The sequence below is a fragment of the Prionailurus viverrinus genome, chromosome C2 (assembly GCF_022837055.1).
Source record: "Prionailurus viverrinus isolate Anna chromosome C2, UM_Priviv_1.0, whole genome shotgun sequence".
Lineage (NCBI taxonomy): Eukaryota > Metazoa > Chordata > Mammalia > Carnivora > Felidae > Prionailurus > Prionailurus viverrinus.
Window position 1 is genome coordinate 141,128,866 of NC_062569.1, and position 23,235 is coordinate 141,152,100.

Consider the following 23,235-nt stretch of genomic DNA (forward strand, 5'->3'; position numbering starts at 1 on the left):
GTCAAACGGTGGTTACCATGGAATCATTCACACCAGCACAATGGCGCTCCTCCAAGAATGTATTTATTTACATGAAAACACCAGTTTATACAAATTGAAGACAAATCTTAAAAGGGTTTGTCCAGGCAGGACTTCCCCATTCCCTGATTTTGCCCCTTCCCCTCTCACTTTCTTTTGCTATCATAAATAAAATGTTTTAGACTGGTTAAAAGAAACTGAATCTGCCTCTTTCCGCTCCCCCCTCCCCCAATTACTGTGAATATTTAACATCCATAGTTATCCTTCAAAGAAAACTCTTGCCCAGGGTGATTTTATTTAATTTATTTATGTAATACAGTGTAGAAAGCTATCATGGTCATAAGCAATGATTCTGTACAATCGTCCTGCGGAAAATTTTTTGGGAGAATTCTTGGTAATTTGAGGCCAGCAGAACACTCCCGCCCCCCTCCCCCCCCCCCATAAAAGTGCTTACAATGAACAGGGATTCTTTTCTTTATCAAAGATCCAAAGATACATGGACAAAAAAGTTTCAATTCTCAATGCCTAATGTGTGCACATAAAACAGGCACAAAGAAATAAATGTGTATCCTCGTAATTCCTATATCACAAATATAGCAGAAGCAGCAATCTGTACAGTAAAATGCAATCATGGAAAAAAAATTCTCGAAATCATTTGGAATACTTAAAAATGCCGAACTTTAAAATGCATAGTGATCAGGAAAAGAATACTTAGGCAAGAGAAGCAGCTATAGTCCCACGTTCACATGAAGCATCCCCCATCGATTCTTAAAGCATATTTCAAGTAGGACTTAATTGGGTCACAAACCACAAGAATAATATTCAACTGGCTAAGCGGCTACGTGATAAATAATCAGGAGAGAAATCTATTCATGCACTAGGTTTGATACAGCTACATTCTTTACAGTACACGAAACCCATTAATAATGTAGAGACCAAAATGTAAAGAGAGAGAATACATTACTGATTTGTGGATTAATTCAAGTTCAGGCATCTACTTGTGTTACAGCACGGCTGTCAAAAGGCGATAATGAGTAAAGAAGAAAACGGGAGGGTTTGTTTCTTTTCCACATTATTCTATAAATGAACACCGATGGGTCGTGAAGCAATGGTTTCTGCTGTCCAACTCGAGAGGCTGCTGTGGCGGTGGTCTAGTTCTGCATCTGCTCAAAGAACTTGTAAGTTGGATTTTCGTATCCGTTCTGCTGCATCTTGGAGAGGTGGCGCTCCTCTGGGGTCACAGCAGCGTCGACCTGAAAAGCAAGGGCGAGGAAAAATGAATAAAAAAAAAGAAAATCAATCTTTCAGGAGCGCTCACGTTGAACAGTAAAGGAGAAAAGAGCGGGGTGTTCTTTTCTCCCTCCTCTCCCATCTCAGAGCACAACGCCTGCGCCCACCAGTTACACAGATGCTCCGTCCGGCCACCAGGTGGCGCTTCAAACCTTGCCCAGCTGGCTCGGCTTGCAAAGTGCTTGGCGGCGGTTGCTTCCCCAACTTAACAGTAACTGGATGTATGCGGCACAATAAATCTTTTTTTTTCTTCCCTGTTGGCCCAACAAGGGATAAAAAGGTCACAGTGCAAAAACTGTTTTACTTGAAAGTGTGGTGGTAAGCTGGAAAAAAAAAATCCAAGAGCATCACGGAGCGTCAGCAATGTAGACCAGGAGGCAAATAAATGTAGACTGATTATCTTGCCATGCTCATTTTAATTTGTCCCTGTTTTCACTAAATTTAACATGATGACGAGAGGTCTGAGAATCTTTTAATTAAAATGATCTACATATATCAAAGGCGCTACTTGGCGCAGGAGAAAAGGAAACATTGAAAGAATATGCTGTTGCAGATTGTACATGTATATATGTATTAAAAAAAATTTTTTTTAATGTTTATTTTTGACAGAGAGAGACAGAGCACAAGTGGGGGAGGGGCAGAGAGGGAGGGAGACACAGAATCCGAAGCAGGCTCCAGGCTCTGAGCGGTCAGCACAGAGCCCAACACGGGGCTCGAACTCACAGACCGCGGGATCATGACCTGAACTGAAGTTCAACGCTCAACCGACCGAGCCACTCAGGCGCCCCTATCCATGCATTTTTTAAAAAACTGAGCACTAAGACTATGGAAGTATGTCCAGTTAAAGATCTGCAAACAGATCCTCTGTGTTGATGTGGTGCTTTCCCTCTAAGATCGGGCCGGCTGTAAACCTGCCCCCACGCCCACCCCCGCATCACGGTTAGGACAGAGCTGTGCAGGGGTATTGACTCTCTTCACACCCGGCAAGGCAAGGTGGACTTAGTCCCGTAAGGTGGGGAGTGGCTGTTCTTATCTGCTGTACCACTCACACCGAACAGATGGGCCAAAGTACTCAACTCTTTGCTGAGTGAGTGAAAGCTCAGTTTTGTTATTTTAAAAATTCCTTTTCTGTATGACCATTGGAAGATAAAGAGAATGGACACAAATTTAACCAGAATGGAGAAGCATGTTTTCCACCGAAAAGTTAGAATGTGCTGTGCAGAAGACGGTCTTTCCTTCAAAAGGATGCGGTCTGTTCTGCCCGTGATGGAACTGGGGTCCCCATCATTTTAGGAGAATACGGCCTGCCCATTCCCCACAGCTGAGTGTTGTTGCAAGGTGACATTCAGCTCTTTATACATCTTTCCCTACCGACAGCCCGTCTGGTGGCATGGTTCTGAACCCACACACCTGTCTTCTTGAAGCACCATCCCTGAACCCAAAGAAGTAAAAATACCAGAGAGCAGGAGTGCTGGAGGCTAAGACACCAGGTCTAGGGACGCAGCCTGATAGGACTAAACCACACTGGCTAATAAAATTTAGACTGAAATTTTCGTATGATCACTATGGAAAGCAGTGTGGAGTTTCTGAATACACTAAAACAATCCAGCAATTCCACTCCTGGGCATTTATCTGAAGGAAATGAAATCCCTACCTCAAAAGGATATCTGCTTCCTCATGTTCAATGCAGCATTATTTACAACAGTCACACCATGGAAACAACCTTAGTGTCCACCAACAGAGGAATGGATTATTATTCAGTGGAATATTACACAGCCACGAAGAGGGAACCACGGTCATTTGTTGACGTGGATGGGCCGTGAGGGCATTCTGCTAAGTGAGACAGGCCAGACAAAGAAAGACAAATACTGTGTGTGGAATCTGAAAAAAAACAAACTCAAAGATACAGAGAATTAGCGGTTGCCAGGGGTGGGAAAAACGGGTGACAGTGGCCCAAAGATACAAACTTCCAATTATAAGATAAGTAAGTTCTGGAGCCACGTGTATAGCATGGCGGCTGTAAGTTGGTAACACTGTGTTGTAGATTTCAAAGTTGCTAAAAGAGTAGATCTTAAAAGTTCTCATCACAAGGAAACAAACTGTAACTGTCTGGTGATGGGTGTTAGCTCAATACACACACATATCGAATCATCATGTTGTGCGCTTAACGCTAATACGGCGTTATATGTCGGTTCCGTTTCAATACGACTGGAACACTCTGGCTCTGCCAGGGACCCTGCATAGGACTCCACCTCACCAGAATGAACTGGAATGACTGCTTTAGCGAATCCCAGGGCAGCTCCCTCAGACTGCCCGTCACGTGCATGCTTCTCGAGTCCCCATCCACAGAACATTCCCCTAACTCGGCCTCGTCAGAGCTGCTGCATTCTGGGCAAGTTCTCCTGTTCTAGTGACAAGTCTGGGCACTTCCCCTTAGAACAAAGCCACCAAACAAGCTCTCGCCAAGTCGGTACCCCGACGACACCGCGCAAGTCGATGTTCAGCACCCCCGTCCTTATGGGAATAATTATGGATGTTTTTCCCATCCCTTCCTCTTCCTTTGACCCGCTATGTTGTCAACAAATGAGGTCACCGTGTGTTAATTGGCAATTGGGTAATGAGCCCCGGACTCGTAAGCTAAAATGTCATCATCAAAGATTAGCACCGATAGTAAGAGATTTCGACCACTCTCCAGATCTGCTTACCAGGGAACGGCCTGTATGTAGCATGAGGCCATTCGAACTTGGGCCATCTTCTGGTTTCTGTGCCACCTTTTAACTGATATTTCAAAGAGCGTCAGGATTTAAAAAGAAAACAAAACGAAAACGCAACAACAAAACGTCTCGCTGAGGGAAAGAGCCAGCACAAAGCTGCTGTATTTCTGAGTGTAGAAAAAAACGCTGCTCGACTGTTAGAATATCAGAGCTCTATGTCCTCCAGGAAGCACATCAACCCTCACACTGGCTGTCACCTGTCATCTGCATTCATCAAGGTCAGGGGAACACCCGGCAACTTAATAGTTTCTCTCTTCTTCAAAGGCCAAAGCCAAACGCTTAAAACAGCCCTGTCAGAAATTCGAGGCTGAGGCCGGGGCTCAACCCACGCATCTAACTTTCCTGTCTTCTTGGCCTCCTTTCTCCCTGCTAATCCTCATTATTATCTTTTGTTGCTGGGAGGGCAGCTCAAGTGGTGGGGAGGCTTAGCCCTCAGACCCTCAGACGGCTGGCTCAGGAGCTAGAGCAGGGGGATTATTTTTACAAAATGGCACCCAAGGAGCCTGGGTTGTGTCTCTTTGTCCCCGGCCCCATGAGAGCTTGAAGTGAAACACTGGGTACTCACATTCAGGGATAAACCTACAGCTAGAGGAAGAACGGCAGGTAACGGGGAGCCTTCCTCCCCAGTGGGGCTCGGCGACAGGTCCCTGATGGCTAAGCTACCGCACTGGTGGGGGCCACCAGATACGGGCCAGCCCACTGCGGCCCCGGGCAGGCAGGGCCTCAGCACGAACACCTCACTATTATTTCCCCTAGAGCAGTTGGGGGAAATTGGAGACAGAGCTGCCTGTTCTGGATGGAATGACACAACAACGAAGTTGTTATTCTAAAGGAGAATAAAATAAATCACAGCGACTTAATCCACAACCGCATAGAGGGCAAGACGATCAAAGGAGCTCATGCTACGGGAAGGAAAACAGAGCAAACAACAACCTCGTTTTCAAGTTGGTCATTCTTCCTCCTCTAATTCCGCACTGTTGGTTTTCTGTTCGGTTGTGTCCATGTTTTTTTTTTTTTTAATTTTTTAAAATGTTTATTTTTGAAGGAGCGAGAGACAGAGCATGAGTGGGGGAAGAAGAGAGGAAGAAGGAGACACAGAATCCAAAGCGGGCTCCATAGAGCCCAACGCGGGGCTCGAACCCATGAACTGCGAGATCATGACCTGAGCCCAGGTCAGGCGCTCAGCCGACTGAGCCACCCAGGCGCCCCCAGCTTCATTTTCTTAACTGTAATTCCATCTTTCTAGAATTGGTTTGCTTAGGTTTTACTGCCCACGTTTAAGGGATCTTTCAGGCAGGCGATGGACTCTTTGCTAGGCCTTCATCGTCATTGATCACTGATGCTTTCTTTTGACCTCCCAATACCTCTCCTGGCTGTCTGCTTCCAGCCACAAGAGATTTTGGGTCCAGCCACACTTTTCTGTGCCTCTTCTTGCCATTTAACCTGACCATTCTGTCCAGCTGTTCTGCAACACCCACGTTAGTGGTTGCTACCTCCATCCTGGTGGGCCAACTTCTTGCCAGGAAGAAAGGACCCTTAAGGATATATATATATATATATATATATATATATATATACACACACACACACACACACACACGCATATATATATATATTTTTTCAAAGTAAGTAACTTAAAAAAATGTTTATTTTTGAGAGAGACAGAGCATGAGTAGGGGGAGAGGCAGAGACAGAGAGGGAGACAAGATCTGAAGTAGACTTTGCGTTGACAGCAGAGAGCCTGACATGGGGCTCAAACCCATGACCTGAGCTGAAGTCAGATGCTTAACAGACTGAGCTACCCAGGCGCTCCCTAGACATATATTTTTTAATCACATCAGTATGATGGCACATTCATCAGGAAACGTCATGTGCCATAACTCTATAAAAAGATAACAAAGCAGGGTGTCTGGGTGGCTCAGTTGGTTGAGCGACTGACTTCGGCTCAGGTCATGATCTCACGGTTCGGGAGTTCGAGCCCCGCGTCGGGCTCTGTGCCGACAGCTCGGAGCCTGGAGCCTGCTTCGGAGTCTGTGTCTCCCTTTCTCTCTGCCCCTCTCCTGCTCGCTCTCCGTCTCTCTCAGAAATAAATAAAAACCATTAAACAAACAAACAGGAAAAGATAACTGAAACTTCTAGCTTCCAGAATTGTGAGGAGATAAATTTTTGTTGTTTACCAATATCGGCTGTTTGGAACGGGCACTTGGAACTGATCAAAAGGAAGAGGCCTCTGGGGGAGATCCATCAGGCTAATTGTATGTGTCAAAACATACAATTACAGGTGACAGACAGCAGCTGCACTTACTGTGCTGAGCACCGTGTAAGGCACAGAATTGGCAGGTCACTTGGTTGTACACCTGCAATGACCAAAACACGGTGTGTCTTCATCTTCAATTAAAAACAACGAAATTCCCATACGGCACAATAAAGAATTAAAAAGGGGTGGTTTAATTACCCAAGTATGAAAACACTTTTTTTTTTGGGGGGGCCCAAACCTGAAATGAAAAGAGTCATGTTTTAAGTAGAAAGGAAGTCAGCTGATGCTTACAATGATACATCTCACACGGTTTCAAAAGACACAAGCTCTGAAATACCATTATAAGAGCAACACCCCAGAGTCCATGGTGACGTCATCGCTTATTTGATGTGCTTACCGTCTAATCTGTCAATCATTCTGTTCTTTCACAGCTTTTTCTCTTTTTAAAAAAATGTTTCTTTATTTTGAGAGAGACAGAGAGAGAGAGAGAGAGAGAGAGAGAGAGAGAGAGAAGGGCAGAGAGCAAAGAGGAGAGAGAGAAAATCCCAAGCAGGCTCCCTGCTGTCAGCACAGAGCCCGATGCAGGGCTCGAACTCATGCAGGGCTCGAACTCACGCACCAGGAGATCATGACCTGAGCCGAAATCTAGGGTTGGGACACTTAACCGACTGAGCCCTGAGCACCCAGGTGCCCCATCTCTCTTTTTTTCCCAAACAAGTCTCAATTAAAAAAACAATTTTTTTTAATGTTTATTTTTGAGACAGAGAGAGACACAGTATGAGAGGGGAGGGGCAGAGAGAGAGGGAGACACAGAATCCAAAGCAGGCTCCAGGCTCTGAGCTGTCAGCACAGGGCCCGATGTGGGACTCGAACTCATGGACGGGGAGATCATGACCTGAGCCGAAGTCAGACGCTCAACCAACTGAGCTGACCTGAGCCACCCAGGTGCCCCAACAAGTCTCAATTTTAATAAGAGCCTGTATACACACGTTTGCTACTGAAAACTGAACTCGCATATCAAAAAACTTTTATTACAATTCCAACTTTCGAAAAGCAGAAAATCTAGCCTATGCATCCTGCCCTAATTATGCTTTAGCCAAACGAGCCAATGTTTTCTATTCCTTCTGCACAAGCTACTTGCCTTCCGATTTTTGATGCTAGGTTTTATCTTAATGACTTCAGGCTTCTCAAACACACAGGCCAACAACACTGAAAACCTGTTAGTGCTTCCCTGGGTCAGATCTCTAGCATGTCCACACCAGCACGGAGAGGGAAAAGAAGACTCAAACCCAATTTCCACCAGCAGATCCCATAAGCAAGTAGCCTTGAGAATGTAAGTGCTGAACAAAACGAGGTTTTTGGCTTTGCCATACATTTAACTTCTTTAAACTTTTCCTGCCCTTCTCTGATCAAGAATGATTTGGAGCCCATGTGGGGCTGATGAGAAGTTTGACTCACTGGAAGCATCTGGAGTTTTCTCTGATAGAAGAAACAATGACTAGGACATGAGACAATCTGTATTTGGACCTTGGCCCTATAATTGACGCTGGGTGAGCACTTTTGTGTGGTTGTTTTCTCATCTACGAAATGAAAAGATAAATTTGATTGGTCACTGAGATCTCCTTAGTTCGAAAAATTCGAATACTTCTCAAGATGTACTCATCCACTTTCTCCAACAGTTTCCTAAAAAATTGCATATACTATGAGGATCTCTCTGCCACAACCCCAGAACCGCATTTTAAATGCATAGGGGGCACCTGGCTGGTTCAGTTAGTGGAGTGTACAACTAACACTTGATCTTGGGGTTGTGAGTTCAAGCCCACGCTGGGGGTAGAGATGACTTTCCGGTAAAATCTTTTTTAAAAAAATGTTTTATTTTATTTATTTTGACAGAGAGAGAGAGAGAGAGAGAGAGAGAGAGAGAGAGTGAGCATGCACACAAGTAGGGGTGGGTCAGAGAGAGAATCCCAAGTAGGCTCCTCACTGCCAGTGCTGACCCTGACACAGGGCTTGAATTCACGAACCGTGAGATCATGACCTGAGCCAAAATCAAGACGCTTAACGGACTGAGCCACCCAGGTGCCCCAACAATAAAATCTTAAAAAAAAATGCATAAGAAGAACTTACTTGTAAACTTTATTTTTCAATATTTTGTATTGTGGGATTAAGAAGTCTTATTTGTTTTTTTTTTTTTAACTGTTTATTTTGAGAGAGAGAGAGAGAGAGAGAGAGAGCGCATGAGAAAGCATGCAAGTTGGGGAGGGGCAGAGAGAGAGGGAGAGAAGGAGAATCCCAAGCAGGCTTTGTGCTGTTAGCACAGAGCCCGATGCGGGGCTCAGACTCACAAATCATGAGATCATGACCTGAGCCAAAAATCCAGTTGGACAGCTTAATGGCATGAGCCACTCAGGTGACCCCAAAAGTCATATATGAACCTTGCAGCTACTGTCTTTTCTTGGTGCAACTCGTGACTTCTGTGCTATACACACGTCAGTCACATATTGGCCCATGGGGACAAAATCTTGAAGCGTAACTGTGCAGTAATCGTGAATGTCACTTGGTGAACCTTCTCTCTACCCCCAGTGTGACTGCACTAAACTCTGAAAAAGTAAGGTATTTCAGCCAGATGTGCAGGGTAACAGGCTGAACATCTGGAATGACCTTGTAGGCTCTGCTTGGCTACTTGGTATAATGTCATTTCCTGTGAAACTCACCTGAAAATTAGCATTAGTTACTATTCCCTGGTTTTAGTTACAAGTCAGTCTTTAAGACAAAAAAAATATATAAGGGAACAGGGGCGCCTGGGTGGCTCGCTCAGTTAAGCATCTGACTCTTGATTTTGGCTCAGGTCATGATCTCATGGTTCGTGAGTTCAAGCCCCGCGTCAGGCTCTGGGCTGACAGTGGGGAGCCTGTTCGGGATTCCCTCTCTCCCCCTCTCTCTGCCTCTCCCCTGCTCTCTGTCTCTCTCTCTCAAAAATAAATAACTAAACTTTTAAAAAGGTTAGGGAATAAACCTAGGGTTTAGGTTTTTTTTGAAGCAGACTTCCTCATTCCTTTTCACTTCTGACTTCTGTTGTCTTTTTTTCTTTTCTTTTACATGCTGGAGGGTGATCGCAATCTCTTGAAGTCAGGCATTATACTCAGTAGTATTTTGACATGTCCATACGTATTATAAGAAGCTGAGGGAGCAGCCTCCAACCCAAGGCCTTGATCACAGTATTTCTAAGTCGGAGTGCATGAAGACAGAATAAGAACACAGCTGCCACCCTGAGTGAGCACCATGCGGGAATGTGGACTTTCCTTTTCAAAGAAGAGACACCTGGAGGATTCTGAGCTTAATGCCACGGACAATCTCCCTTGTAGCCTTCAACTCCCACCTGCAAGCATGCGGCCAAGGTCACCTACCTCCACGACACCATGATGGATGGACGTGTACTGTTTCTTCTTCAGCATCACCAAGGTGATGACAATCACCGTTGCTATGACAACGCCGCCCACCATGAGTCCAATGATGGCACCTTTGTTTGAACCCACATCTTCTGCAAAGAACACCTTGAAAACAAATCAAGAAAAAGGACTGTAATCGCAGGCGACAACCGGAGAAGGTATGTGAAAATTTTCAGTATGGAAGTGTGAGTTGGTGGCTACTTTGTTACCTGCTGTGTACTTGGGGGAAAACAAACAAACAAACAAAAAAACCCCAAAAAACCCACACATTCTACTTACCAAGAATGACATCTGTGGTCTACACAACAAAGTACAGCATGTGGCTTCCCCAGTTCTGGGAAGTCTACTCCCTCCCCTGCCATCCCCTGCATGTCTCTAGAAAGGCAAAACAGAAGCCAAGAGGAACCCTGAAACCCTCGACAGGTGGAACATGGGTGAGAGGTGGGGCGGGGACCTATCAGCGGCCGTAGAGGCACGGAGCGTGATTTTGAAAGCAGATCAGCTGGGAGACCTGATGCGTGACCACGACGCCTTAGGTCCTTTTCAAACCCCCCAGATGTCCCAACTTCCTCAGATGGACATTAATATGTAGGAATCAAGCATCTGAAACAAAGGAGTTCATCAGAAGAAAAAGGACATCTTGTCACCTCCTTTTAGCCAATACTTCAATAATTCAAGAGGACGATACTTAACCTTGAGAAGCGTGATGCTTCAAAGACAGTTTTCTTTCAAAGGGAAGAGGTAGGAGGCGACGAGGTGAGAATTTTAATAGCGACGCAGAACTCCTGCTGGCTGTTTTCTCGAGAAACCCAAGTAAAGCTGTCGTTTTATTCTTGCTGTCCATTTGGATTTAACATACAAAAAATTTGGAAAACACGGCCGAAGATATGCATTCACTTTGCTGCGCAGCATTCCTTCCTACTGTTTACAAAGCAAGTCACTATCTTCAACCTCATCTAAGCTAAAGGGAATTAGAAGACCACACTGCACCTTCTAGAATCCTGTTATGTAAGGAGATGACCATATGCCAGATCACTGGGCCTCACGACTACTAAACTTACGCACCATATTTAGCACCTAAATTAATAAAAACAGCTCCCTAAATAATTTCTTTCAGTACAACCGCAGCATAGTAAAATGACTGATTTTCACAGGGAAAACGAACATCCTGGCAATCTGAAAAGGCAACATAAAATACAGCCAATGAAGCCAATTTCTAAAGGAGTCTTACTCAGGGTGTAGCTGCAACAAAATGAGAAACTGTTCATAATTATTCCACTTTCTCAACAAATATGCTAGTTCAACAGACTTATAAAAAAGCAAATCGTTAATTAGCTAATGATACAAGAGTGAGGTAATCAGGAATAAGTGCAAGCCTGGACATCTTCCTATGCCTTTAAGAAAATACTGTAATTTTGTAATATTCATCTCACTAATTATAGTACATTATCTTATCAAGTAGCTCAGTTGAGGGAGCGGATTCTCCTAATTGCTGCACTGCCATTAGTCACTGTCACATTACAGGAGTTAGTGTAACCGTGGAGATGGGTTTTTATGACACAGGCTCCAGAAAACGCAAGTCTGCACATTAATCTTCGGCTCTGTGCCCCACAAGCCCCCAACTCTTCAGTAGTTCCCCCAGGGTTTTGTTTTGTATTGTTTTTTTTTAGCGTTTATTTATTTTTGAAAGAGTGAGAGAGAAAGAGAGTGACAGTGAGTGGGGGAGGGGCACAGAGTCCGACCCGGGGCTTGAACTCAGGAACTGTGAGATGATGACCTGAGCCGAAGTCGGATGCTTAACCGACGGAGCCACCCAGGGAACCCCCCCACAGGGTTTTTTAACCTCTTCAGCAGTAGCCAGATCAAGAGTGCCCCTGATTCTATAATAACCGAGACTGGATTAACCCGCCAATGAAAATCGTGCTTCAAAAAAAGCGAAATGTTCTTGTACAAAAACGCTTATGGGAGTCACAATGCAAATCTGAACCACAAGTCAGTTTGGGATTTGCGCCGATTGTTAAGTGACAAGAGGCCTACACAATACTTCACATGCATTTCTTTTGGAATTGACTACTGAGATTTATACATTTTATTGGTGAATATTGGAAAGATATTCCCCCCTGAAAGAGCACGCACGTGCCCAAACACACATGCGTACACTTACGTGCCTGAGAGCGAGTTCTTCTCAAGCATTATTATTGCTAGGAGAACCTTGTTACCATTTTTTGCTGAGTACTGACTGTGCAATACAATCGTCTTCTTTGTTTATTTAACCTCCTTACCATGCTTACTGATAAGATGAAGGAAACCCTTGGGGCTTCTGGGGGGCTCAGTCGGTTGAGTGTCAGACTTAGGCTCAGGTCATGATCTCGCGGTCCGTGAGTTCGAGCCCCGCGTCAGGCTCTGTGCTGACAGCTCGGAGCCTGGAGCCTCTTCGGATTCTGTGTCTCCCTCTCTCTCTGCCCACCCCTTTGCTTGTGTTCTGTCTCTCTCTCCCTCAAAAATAAGTAAATGTTAAAAAAAAAATTATAAAAAATGATGAAAAAAACCATAACATAATGCAGGATTCATTTATCTGAAGCTTTTGGTAAAAGATTTTATGTATCTACTGGAGCTGCCTCCAAAGGGACAGGTGCTCTTTGATTTACCATGATTCTAATATTCGGGGGAAAAAGAGGAGAGGGAGGAGATTTTGTCTGAAAAGGAAGCTGCCATCTTTGCTCCAACCTTTCAATGAGCGACCCTGTTGGGAAAGTCATGTCCTGCTTACCTCCTGCCTCCACCCACCTCGGTAGAAACCCAAAGATCCTGGCCCTGCAGAACCTAAAATGTGGGCATTGGGGAAGGGACAGGGAGGGACAAGAAGGAGAGATGAAGTGGCACAAGCAAGACAATTATACACGCCAACTGAAGAGAAGAGCCATAAAACGTGTTCTGGGAAACCAAGTAATGTTCGCACACGTGTTCATTTGAGATTTTGTTATGTCAAATCCACCTCTTATCACCTGTCTTCCTAGAAAACAGAGTGGAAATTAATTAGAGTGGATATTTTTATTATTTTTTAATGTTTTTATTTATTTTAGAGAGAGAGAGAGTGAGAGAAAACATGAGATGGGGAGGGCAGAGAGAGCGAGAGGGAGACACAGAATCCGAAGCAGGCTGTAGGCTCCGAGCTGTCGGCACAGAGCCCGATGTGGGGCTTGAACTCACGGAGCATGAGATCATGACCTGAGCTGATGTCGGACAGTTAACTGACTGAGCCACCCAGGCGCGCCCTAGAGAGGATATGATTATATAAATTAATTCCACTTTAAGCCCTCCCTGGGCTCAGCTAACCTTCTAGGTGTAAAAAACTACTATATAAAGACCCTCCTTTACGTTTCCATGATGATCCTATATAGGCAAGCGCTGTATTTTTGTGGATTTCTGGCCCAGAACGAACAAGCGTTAACAGGTCATTTGGCAGGAAGAGGTAAATTAGTTGACATACCAGTTTTTGATGATGAACTTCGTATCCTGACTCATGTCGGAACTCGGCATCCATCTTTACCTCAGAGATCTCCTCCGTCTTGATGTTCGTCAAGCCCGAACCTGCATTAATCCATAAGCATCGCACCGTAATTAAATTACACAGGGCGGTCAATTCATTTTATCTGTAAACAATAAGACTGTAACACAAAGGCTACCAAAACCTTCTTTCTAGGCCTGGAGTGAGAGGAAATAGATTAATGACTTTCTTCAAGGAAACTGACACCCTGTATTTAAACCCTGAACCCTTACCTATTTTAAACAAAAAGAAATTAAAGATTAAAGAAATCCAAAGTTAAAGCTTCTACTGCCTTTAAACACACACCTTTAATATATATATATATATTATATCAATTGCCTTTAAATATATATACACATACACACACACACACACACACACACACACACACACATTTTTCATGGGGAAAACCAGAAGTTAAATGCCAGCTGGGAGGTTAGCAAGGATGTGTTCCCAGAATATACTGGCTTGTTTTGGGGGCTTATTCATAGTTTATTCTGTGTCTTTTCTCATGTGTTCTCATTCCTCCAGAAAAAATAATAAAAGTCTTTAAAAAATGAGCATTAATTACGTGGTAGAATCAATCTGCTACTTAAGGGCTTTGTTCCAACTACATATAAATTATGTTCGTGTACCTATGCAGCGAAGCATTGTAAAAATCCTATCATTTATTTAATTAAGTGACTTAGTTATAGATACAGAATGTAATCGGTTCATCTGCTGAATAAAGAGCTGCAGTACATAATTTTTGAAAATGTTTCTGTGGGGCTAACAGAATTTGAAACTTACTAACTCCTTCTCTACAAACTGCTACATGATTCCTTACACTAATGGTTATAATAAATTTCATTTTTCAAATAATAATTTGAGGCTAAAAAACAAAATATAAAGCCAGTTTTAACACAAAACCTGAAAGCACAAAATATAAACATCAGTTCCCATACTGTAGCATTTAAAGATCAAGTGTCAGAACTTTAGGATGAGAAAGACTTAACAAAATCACATCCTCTACAGTTTTCCTACGGGGGTGGGGGGCAGGGGTGGGGGTGGGCGGCAAACCCCCCGCTCCTGAGTGGAAAAAAAAATCTATACATTTACCTCCATTTCAGACAGCCCTGCCTACAAGAACGATGCCCTTTCTTCCATTAAGCCTAAATCAGGTCCCCTACAGCAGCGACTCTTTGAGCCTGTGCAGCAGAGCAAGCCAGAACCTCCCCCCTGTGTTACGGCCTTGAACAGATCAGACACTCCAGGAGAGGCATCATGTTCCCGATGGTTCTTGCTCAGGCTACATGTTACCAGGTCCTTCAGCTCCCATGGGACCTAATTTCTTGCTTTTTGTCTAGTCACTCTTACAGTCTTGTCCACCAGGGGCTGTGAGACTTGTCACACACCTTGTTGGAAATGAAATGCACAATGTCCACAAAATACCGTGTGCCAGTCTAACGGCACGGCTCATATAAAAAGAAAGGGGGGATAACTGGACAAGACCATGGGCACCCATGCTGGTTGCGAGAGATCGCTGATTCCTTGTCAAACTGTTCACAAAGCTTCCATTTAATAACTCACCTGAAAACAGATCCAAGACCAATGTCAATCTACCCCTGGCCTGTAGGCTGTCACCCTATCTTCTCTCCTCTTGATCAGAATTAGTTTCTTCTATCTTCCCAGACATCCACAACGATTATGGAGAGCAGTTCCAGGATTTCACCCCTAAGTTCTCCTAGCCTACAATTTGTCTGGGTCACAAGGACTTGGATGTGGGTACAGAGGTGTTGTAGATTCAAAATAGACCCACAGGGGGCGCTTGGGTGGCTCAGTAGGTTAAGCGTCCAACTTCAGCTCAGGTCATGATCTCACGGGTCTGGAGTTCGAGCTCCGCATCAGGCTGTGCTGACAGCTCCGAGCCTGGAGCCTGCTTTGGATTCTGTGTCCCCCTCTGCCCCTCTCCCACTTGTGCTCTGTCTCTGTCTCTCTCAAAAATAAATAAAAACATTTAAAACAGACCCACAGATCTGTTAATACTCCCCCTTTCCCGAGGTGGGACTTAATTCCTTTCCCCTCAGTGTGGACTAGATGGAGTTCCTTGCTTCTAATGAATAGAAAATAGAGAAAGTGATCCTGGATGAGTTCTGAGTCTAGGTCAAAAAAAAAAAAAAAAAAGGGCAATGCAGCTTCCTTCTTGTTCTCTTTCTTGGATCACTTGGTCTGGGAAAGCCAGCAGCCATGTCAGGAGGACACTCAAGCAGCTCTATAAAAAGGTTCCCATAACGAGGTGTGGTGGTCTCTTGCCAACAGCCATGTGAGTGCACCATCCTGGAAACAGACCCACCAGGGTCAAGATTCAAGTCTTCAGATGGTTGCAGCTTTGGACCATGTTCTGATTGCAACCTCATGAGAAATTCTGAGCCAGAGGCACCCAGCTAACCCATGCCTGAAATCCTGAGCATTACAGTAACTGTAAGAAACGAAATGCTTGTTGTTTTAAGTTGCTAAGTTATGGAATTATTTATTTGTTACATTAGCAGATAACTACTACAAGGAACAAGTGCTTCCTTTTTTCGTCTTGATCTACCTTGGGCTTTAATTTCCTACTATCTTTGCTATAGACATAAAGGCAGAAGCACAAAGTAGGACAGTTTCCCTTTCTCTCTCATCTTTTGCTGGCGTCTTCTCAACCATCCCTTAACGCCTGGCCCTGTCCTGAGAGCTGCAGGGCTCTCTGTTCTCTATTTAAATTGCTTTAAAATTATTTCCATTTTCTCATGATTTTCAACTCATTCTGACCTATAATCTTCCCGACACTATTTTTATCGGGCTGTGATGCTAATGCTCTGTTGTTTCTCCTAACAGAGAATATTTTTGCCTATGTAATATAACAGCTGTATATTTTTATCTTTCTATAGCCCCTTTTAAATCTGAGATGCTGGTGTAACCACAGTGATTTCTTTATAGCCTACCCTTTTTCTGTCATCAGGATCTAGCAACGCAACAGTTAAAATTGTATTTCTGGGATTTCTTTAGTGTTTATGTATTTATTTTCGAGAAAGAGTGTGGGCATGCAAGTGGGGAAGGGACAGAGAGAGAGGAGAGAGACAGAATCCCAAGCAGGCTCCACACTCAGCATGGAGCCCGAGCTGGGGCTTGATCTCACAACTGTGAGATCATGACCGGAGCTGAAATCAAGAGTCGGGCACTTAACCGACTGAGCCACTCAGACGTCCCCTATATTTCTGAGATTTAAAAAAAAGTATCTTGGAATAGTCTTTTTAAAAATTTAGCGGACCAAACAGTTACTTAAAAAAATATGAGCTCTCCACTCAAAATTGTAAAAGCCCACATTATTTCTAAAAGAATACTGAAAATACTTTTGAGAGCCCCCCAAAATTTGAAATTCGTGTAACAAGTCAGAACAGATAATAATAGTTCAACAGTTTGTGAGATTCTTGGCAAAAGAGATCTTTCTAGGTCATTTTTTGCATTGCATGTACAATCACTTAGTGGAAAGACTGTCTATACACTAAGCAAATCTCACCACAAGGTAAGAAAAATTAACACGTTTGCGTACAGGCAAACATCATGGGTAACAAGCTCATACTACATACGTGATTAAATATTAAGCGTAGGTTTAAATACACCACAAGGACCTTGGCTTACAGGCTCGTCAGACAGTGTTTTCTCAGTTGTGTGGATTCCATTCTAAGCCCTGGTGTGGCTCCAGTTGTCTACATCATAGTAAGTGAGCAGAATCTGTAGTTCACTTGAAGGGGGAAGGAGGCATGTCCCTCATGAAACCTGTCACATGGCTTGGGGTCAAGGACTTGGTCTCTTTCATGGGGACTGGAGAAGGGTGGTAATAAATTATAGTGGAAAGCGTAGCTTTCCTCCCCCTGTGGAGAGCCTGCTAAGTATTTTTCCTCTTTATTCTGGTCAAAAGGTGTAACTTGACCTTCAGAGTCCATTGTTCCCTGGAAATAAGCCAGGGGAGTAGCTGGAATGGCCACTCTGCCCAGAAATCTCCACTGCTACCACTGTTTCCCCTATTTGACATGATCCTACTTTCTGAAAGTTCCAGTGCCCTGGTTTTTCAGGTATGAAAGACAAAGAGAAGTCATGTTCCTTGGTCACGATTATACAAAAACCCTTTCTTTACTCGTTTCAGAGCAACAACAGCAATCATTCAACAGCGATGCCATCAACGGAATGACACGATAGGACAATCCTGGGAAGAGTCTCTAAGTCTGGAAAGTCTAAAGATATACTTTAGCACATTAGACTCAAGCATGCGGTCTCCTGAAGTGTGATGTTGGAAGAACCAGAACTAATGCTACGAACGTAGCGGGGAATTGGTCCAGATGCTTGGGAGACTCACTGTAAGCACAGAAATAGAGAGCATATGTATATATGTCTTAATACAGATCCAGCAAATAGAGCTATTCATAAACCAGAATCTTCCTCACTTTGTATCTGATCGGTCTTTCTTGCCTATGGCCTTCTTTTCTTTGGGAAACCCTAGCCTTACACAGTAGAAGAGAGCAGAACTGAGGCCATTCTCTCATCTTTGACTCCTTTCCCCCTTCTTTGCCAATGGATGAGACTCAAATCTTTCAAAACCTTTCTCCAAGTCATCTTCCAGCATGTGCCCAGGTTAACACATCCCTTGGCGAGTGCCCCATCTGCTTACATCACAGACACCCTGGTTTATACTTTAAGGTGCTTTGGATTCCTCTACCTTCCTAATTCCATCTCCTCTTTTAAATACGCAAAGTGTGTTCCTTCTATTATACATCAAGCCCCTGAGAACAGGCACCTTCTCATGTCATTTCTTTCCACCCACCATAGCATTTAATGCACTGATCTTTGTGAGATATCAAAATGAGACACTGCTGTTACTGAAATATTGTTATAATAAAGACTTCAGATGGCTTCTTCCCTCTATAGAACACCTCTATTTTCTAGCTCTCTCCTTACAGCAGATTGTTTTGGGGAATGTACGGAAAAGTTATTTTCATGTTAGATTTTTTTAAAAGATGGGGGAAAAAAAATCAACTTGGGTCATTTGTTTTGGTGTCATTCTCCCCACCTCCACCCAAATTTCAATAAGAACATATTAGCCTAGAAGGCCCAATGCAGGAACTTTATAAAATTGGTTGAAAGAGTGCTTGTAATACACTTTTTATTCTTGTAGATGAAAAGCATCTCTTTCTTAAAAACAAAATAGAAAGTGCCATAAGAAAAGGCCCAAGGCAAATGACAGTCCTCAGCTGGTCTTGGTCACAGTTACAATGGAGCTGGCCCTCAGCCCTGAGCTCCACCACGGGCTGAGCAGAATGGGGGTGTCAACTGGATGTCGACTGCTGGCTCCTTAAAATTCACCGGTGTGACAATGGCAATAAGGGAGACATTAGGAGAGCCAAAACGGTGTCTGACTTACTATAATTTAAGTTCTTCTGAAAAGCCCTGAAGGCAGAGATTCATAAAATCAATGAGATCAGCCGTCAAGATGTGTCACTCCACTGTCCCCGCTGCCCTGTTAACAACCACACAGAGGGCATGACAATGCCACAGGGCAGATTTGGAGTTCTCATCAATGACTGTGGTTGGGGACAGTGGTGGCCCGAGCCTGCACCTGCCATGAGACACGCAGGTTCTGTTCTTGGCCTGTGACCAACTGTACCGGAAACAGGGACCTCCAAGGGTTAGCATCTCCGAACAAGGTGAATTCCCTGTTCCTTCATGATCCCACGGGGACATGATGAGGATGAGGAAGGAAATAAATACAAGAAGGTATGCACCGTTTGTGGAGTTAAATCTTTCTAGAGTATACAGATTGGTCAATTTAGTAACTACTGTCTTTGATCCACTGAAAACGATGGCTCCTGTGAGTTGGGCAGAGTTGTGTACAAAGTCAAAAACCAGGCTCGTGTGTGCTTCTGTTGTGGTGCGACATTATTTTTAAAACAGTCTGAGACAGAGCCTAAATACAGAAAAAAGGGTGAAGGTGCATTTCTTAACGCTTGGGAAACTATAAAAAATTTAAAAAAATAGAAAGAAAAAAGTGTCTATTTTAGTATTAATGGCAATGTTAAGTGGTACGAAAAATAAAAGACTTCTACATAAAACTGTGCACACACATCCTTTCTGTCATTTTAGTTACTCATGGGGAATAAGTCCATACAACCCACAGAAGAGAAAATGCAAGTATTTCAGGGCTCTAGAGGTAGTCCCATCCTGGTATTTTTAGGAAGTCACATCGACTTGAGAAACCGACTAAAGTCTGAGCCCAATTCAGGCAGAAAAGGACCCATCTGCATACCAGACAAGAAAGGAAGGAGGAGATATTCATAGCAGACACCAAGTCACCACCAGACAGAACCTGCATCTCTGTAGGTTTCCATTTTTGAGGACAGAGAGGTCTATTTCATCTTCTCTACTTAAGAAGGAGGAAAAAAAAACAACAACAATAAAAAAAACAAACCCTAAGTTGGAAGGGCTGTTTTACTGTTTGAAAAGGGAAGCTCAGAAAGAAAAAAACAGATTATTTAAATAGGAACTCGGAAGGTAAAGTGTAAGGGAAAGCAAGTCTGGCTTCCAAGGTCATTTCACATCCTCTCTCTCAGTATTTGCAGGTTAGAGAGGCCATTGATGAAGGAAGGGGACAGGGTCTGCTCAAGCGCACGATGCGGAGACATAGAAGTAACCGGGTTATACCTGGTCGGGTGGTCAGTCCTCGGTCGGCAGCAGGGCGGGCGTCGACAGGCTCAACTGGGCACAGGAAGCAAGAAACACGGAAAGCAAACAAGACAAATCAAGATGGTAAGTGGTGGCTCCTGAACACAGGGCAGGGCAAAGCATGTGAAATACACAAGTTATAAAAAAAGGAGCAGCTGGAAAAGAACCACAGTGAGTTAATCCTGAGTATCAAGGAACAGGGAGGGGTACCACCTCAAAAGGCTTCTTGCTATTGATGGGCCAACCCTACTACTTAGTTTTCTCATAAAAGCACCCACCAGGACACATCAAAGAGGAGGGGCTGGGGAGCGTGGATTTACCTCTCATCAGGTTTAGAGATGGTTTCTTGGCTTTTGATTAGAAATAAAATACATTATACCCAGCCTGGTGGAAAATCTTACAGATACCTCCTTCTACAACTGTCCGATCTTACCTTATTTTACGGTTAATTAACTACAAAAGGGCTCCATTGAATTCCCCAGGGGAAATGCCAACGAGAATTTATCGGGAGAGAAAAGTTTCACCACATAATCTGCCATTTTAGTGAATCAAATTTGCTCCCAGTTTGGGGGTAAAAGAAGTAATCCGGAAAGTCAGTCTCTCTCTAATTTTAAAGGCTGGTTTCTCTTTTCATAGATGACATACAGCTGAAATGTGTGCGATGTGAGTATTTCCTTTTGTATTTCTCAACTTTCACTGTGTTTCCTTTGTGAGTATTCTGGGCCAGACCCAAAAAAACAGTGCAGGTGGGACAACGGTGCCCCACCACTGCTTATAATTAGCTGGTATTTCCAAAGTGCTTCTGATTCTCAGAAAAAAATAAAAAAAAATTTTTTAAAAATGTTTATTTATTTTTGAGAGACAGAGAGCGTGAGTGGGGGAGGAGCAGAGAGAGAGGGAGACACGGAATCCGAAGCAGCCTCCAGGCTCCTAGCTGTCAGCACAGAGCCTGACGCAGGGCTCGAACTCAGGCACAGTGAGATCGTGACCTGAGCCGAAGTCGGCCGCTTAACTGATGGAGCCACCCAGGTGCCCCTTGATCCTCAGAAAATATTAACTTGAACTTAGACTGGTCTTTGAAGAAACCGGCAAAGGAGAGAAACCAAGGTTTAAGGATTAATAATTGAACAAGGGGCAAATGAAGCCGAGGGAGGGGAAAAGCCCCTTGGGTAAAACCTGGGAAATACAGGGTAAGAAGGGAAGGAAAGGTGGGCAACGTCCACAGGAAGATAACGTGTGCTCCACAGGAGGGCTTTGGGATCAGCAATTTCAATAAGACCACACAGCTTACGGGTGCACACAGCCCAGGCATTCCAAGGTGGGATTACAAACCCAAATTGATTCTGAACGCCACATGTTGGCAGAACAGCGAGGGAGAAGAAAGTGGCAGCAAGTCAAGCCTTCAAAATATGAAAAAATCAGGTTGCTGAGAATTCGGAGACATTTGGACGAAACAAAAAGAGCAGCGTGGGCTGGTCCTTCATCATGCAGACCGGCAACATGGTGACGGGGGAGATGGAGGTGTCTAAACCCAACGTTCACGATGGAAGCAACTGTGGGCGAATGACCCCTTCTGAGGCCGTTTCTTCATATGTAAGCTAGCATCTTCTAACTGTAGTGAAATACCCCAAAAATGAAAAAGCCGGTTCAGAAACGCTCAAATATTACACGACTGCATTTACTGAATGTCCTGTTTATTATGGAGAAGGATGACTAACTTCTAGTACTTTACTGGTATGATAGATTAAAAAACATGCTTCCTTCTGCATTTGAATGATCCTTATCCATTTGAATGATAGAGTTGCTCTGTATTTCACTTTTTCCCCCATCTGCAACAGTATTCAGCAAGGGACTTCATTATTCCTTGTAAAATAGAGTTAACAGAGGGATTATTTCTTTTTTGAGAATTTCCTCAAGAAGCTCTAACAAGAGCTCCGACGGTTCTTCAGGTGAAGGTAACAGTGTGCCAAAGCACACTCACAGAGCGAAAAAGTATCTTTAAGTGGTGATCCCATTCATCGATGGCTAAATCATCGGAGACTGTATTTGACTCATGAGAGAAGCAGCAATTCATCTGTGGTTTAAACGCAGGCTGAAGAGCTGGTGGTTGGTCCCAGGGTCCAGTTTCATGGCACCACTTGTCTACTCTGTGATCTTGGGAAGCCACATTCTCTCCTATTCTCAGTTCTGTTCTAAGTAAATAGGGTATCTCCAGGGCTCAAATGTGCACACATACGCGTAAGAACCTTACAAATGATAAAGCCCCATTCCCCAATTACTTAAAGAAATTGCTTTGATGCTTTGATGCTTAAAGAAAAAGCATTAAATGTATGTAGAGAAAAAGGTCTGAAAGATATTATTACCACCAAAAGCTATCATTAGTTATTTCTGGGTGAAAAGACTTTTATTTTTTACCAACTTCTCTGTCTTTTCTTCCCAATGTGTGTGTATTATTTGAAAACAGTAATAAAACCTTGTCTATTTTTTGGAAGATAAAACAATGAGTAGTTTTACAGACTTAAGCCCTCGTCTGCTTTCATGGCTTGAGACTGATTCAGTATGAATTAATATTCAAAAAATAAGTAACTCTTGTGTTCAGTGAGCAGACATCAATTTTTTTAGAAGACAGTTATGACACTGTTGCCCCAAATGAATACATATCAACAGGACAAAGTGGTGCGTTATTTCCCAGCCCAACATAAACACTTTCTAATTTGCCAAATGAACTATTACAGGTTGAACCTGAAAGTAATTTCGGTACAGTGTTCACGACATTTTACACTAGCTGTTTCATAAATTAAAAATAAGAAAGAGATCATCTTAGAGAGTTTAGATAAACCTTAAGCGGAAATGCGTTATTCCCCTGCCTTCAGTAGCTCTGAGTCAAAACTTTCCCTAGGGCAGGGGAGAAACTGATCAAAATTCTGGGGCTTCTGAGTTTCTTCTCGTACCTCTTGTAACAGACCAATCCTGAGTTGGATGCTGCTTGAACATGTCACCAGGCCAAAGGTAATGGAGGAATCAGCAGGAAAATAGTGTTACACGTACAGAACACAGGTGTGAAAAGGACATTACTTAATTTCAAATTCACCATTTAAAGTGATTTGGTCATTGCCTCTCTATTACATGCATATGGTCTTACCAAAACCTGCTGTGCCTCTCTGGGAA

At 43.6% G+C, this 23,235-nt stretch overlaps 1 protein-coding gene across 6 annotated transcripts in view; it reads right to left on the reverse strand.

Annotated features, from left to right (window-relative positions):
* Positions 1-306: 306 nt before the first annotated feature.
* The window catches only part of APP (amyloid beta precursor protein), a 276,131-nt gene continuing 253,202 nt past the window's right edge, over positions 307-23,235 (reverse strand). For 3 of the 6 annotated variants that reach the window (XM_047876432.1, XM_047876430.1, XM_047876428.1), the window contains 4 exons: positions 20,047-20,100; positions 13,279-13,379; positions 9,747-9,893; positions 307-1,271 (listed from right to left, as the gene is read on the reverse strand). In XM_047876432.1, the coding sequence (XP_047732388.1) occupies positions 1,170-1,271; positions 9,747-9,893; positions 13,279-13,379; positions 20,047-20,100 (404 nt within the window). In that variant the 3' untranslated portion in view covers positions 307-1,169. The remainder of the gene's footprint in view (positions 1,272-9,746; positions 9,894-13,278; positions 13,380-20,046; positions 20,101-23,235) is intronic. The other 3 variants (XM_047876433.1, XM_047876431.1, XM_047876429.1) reach the window with 1 other exon arrangement.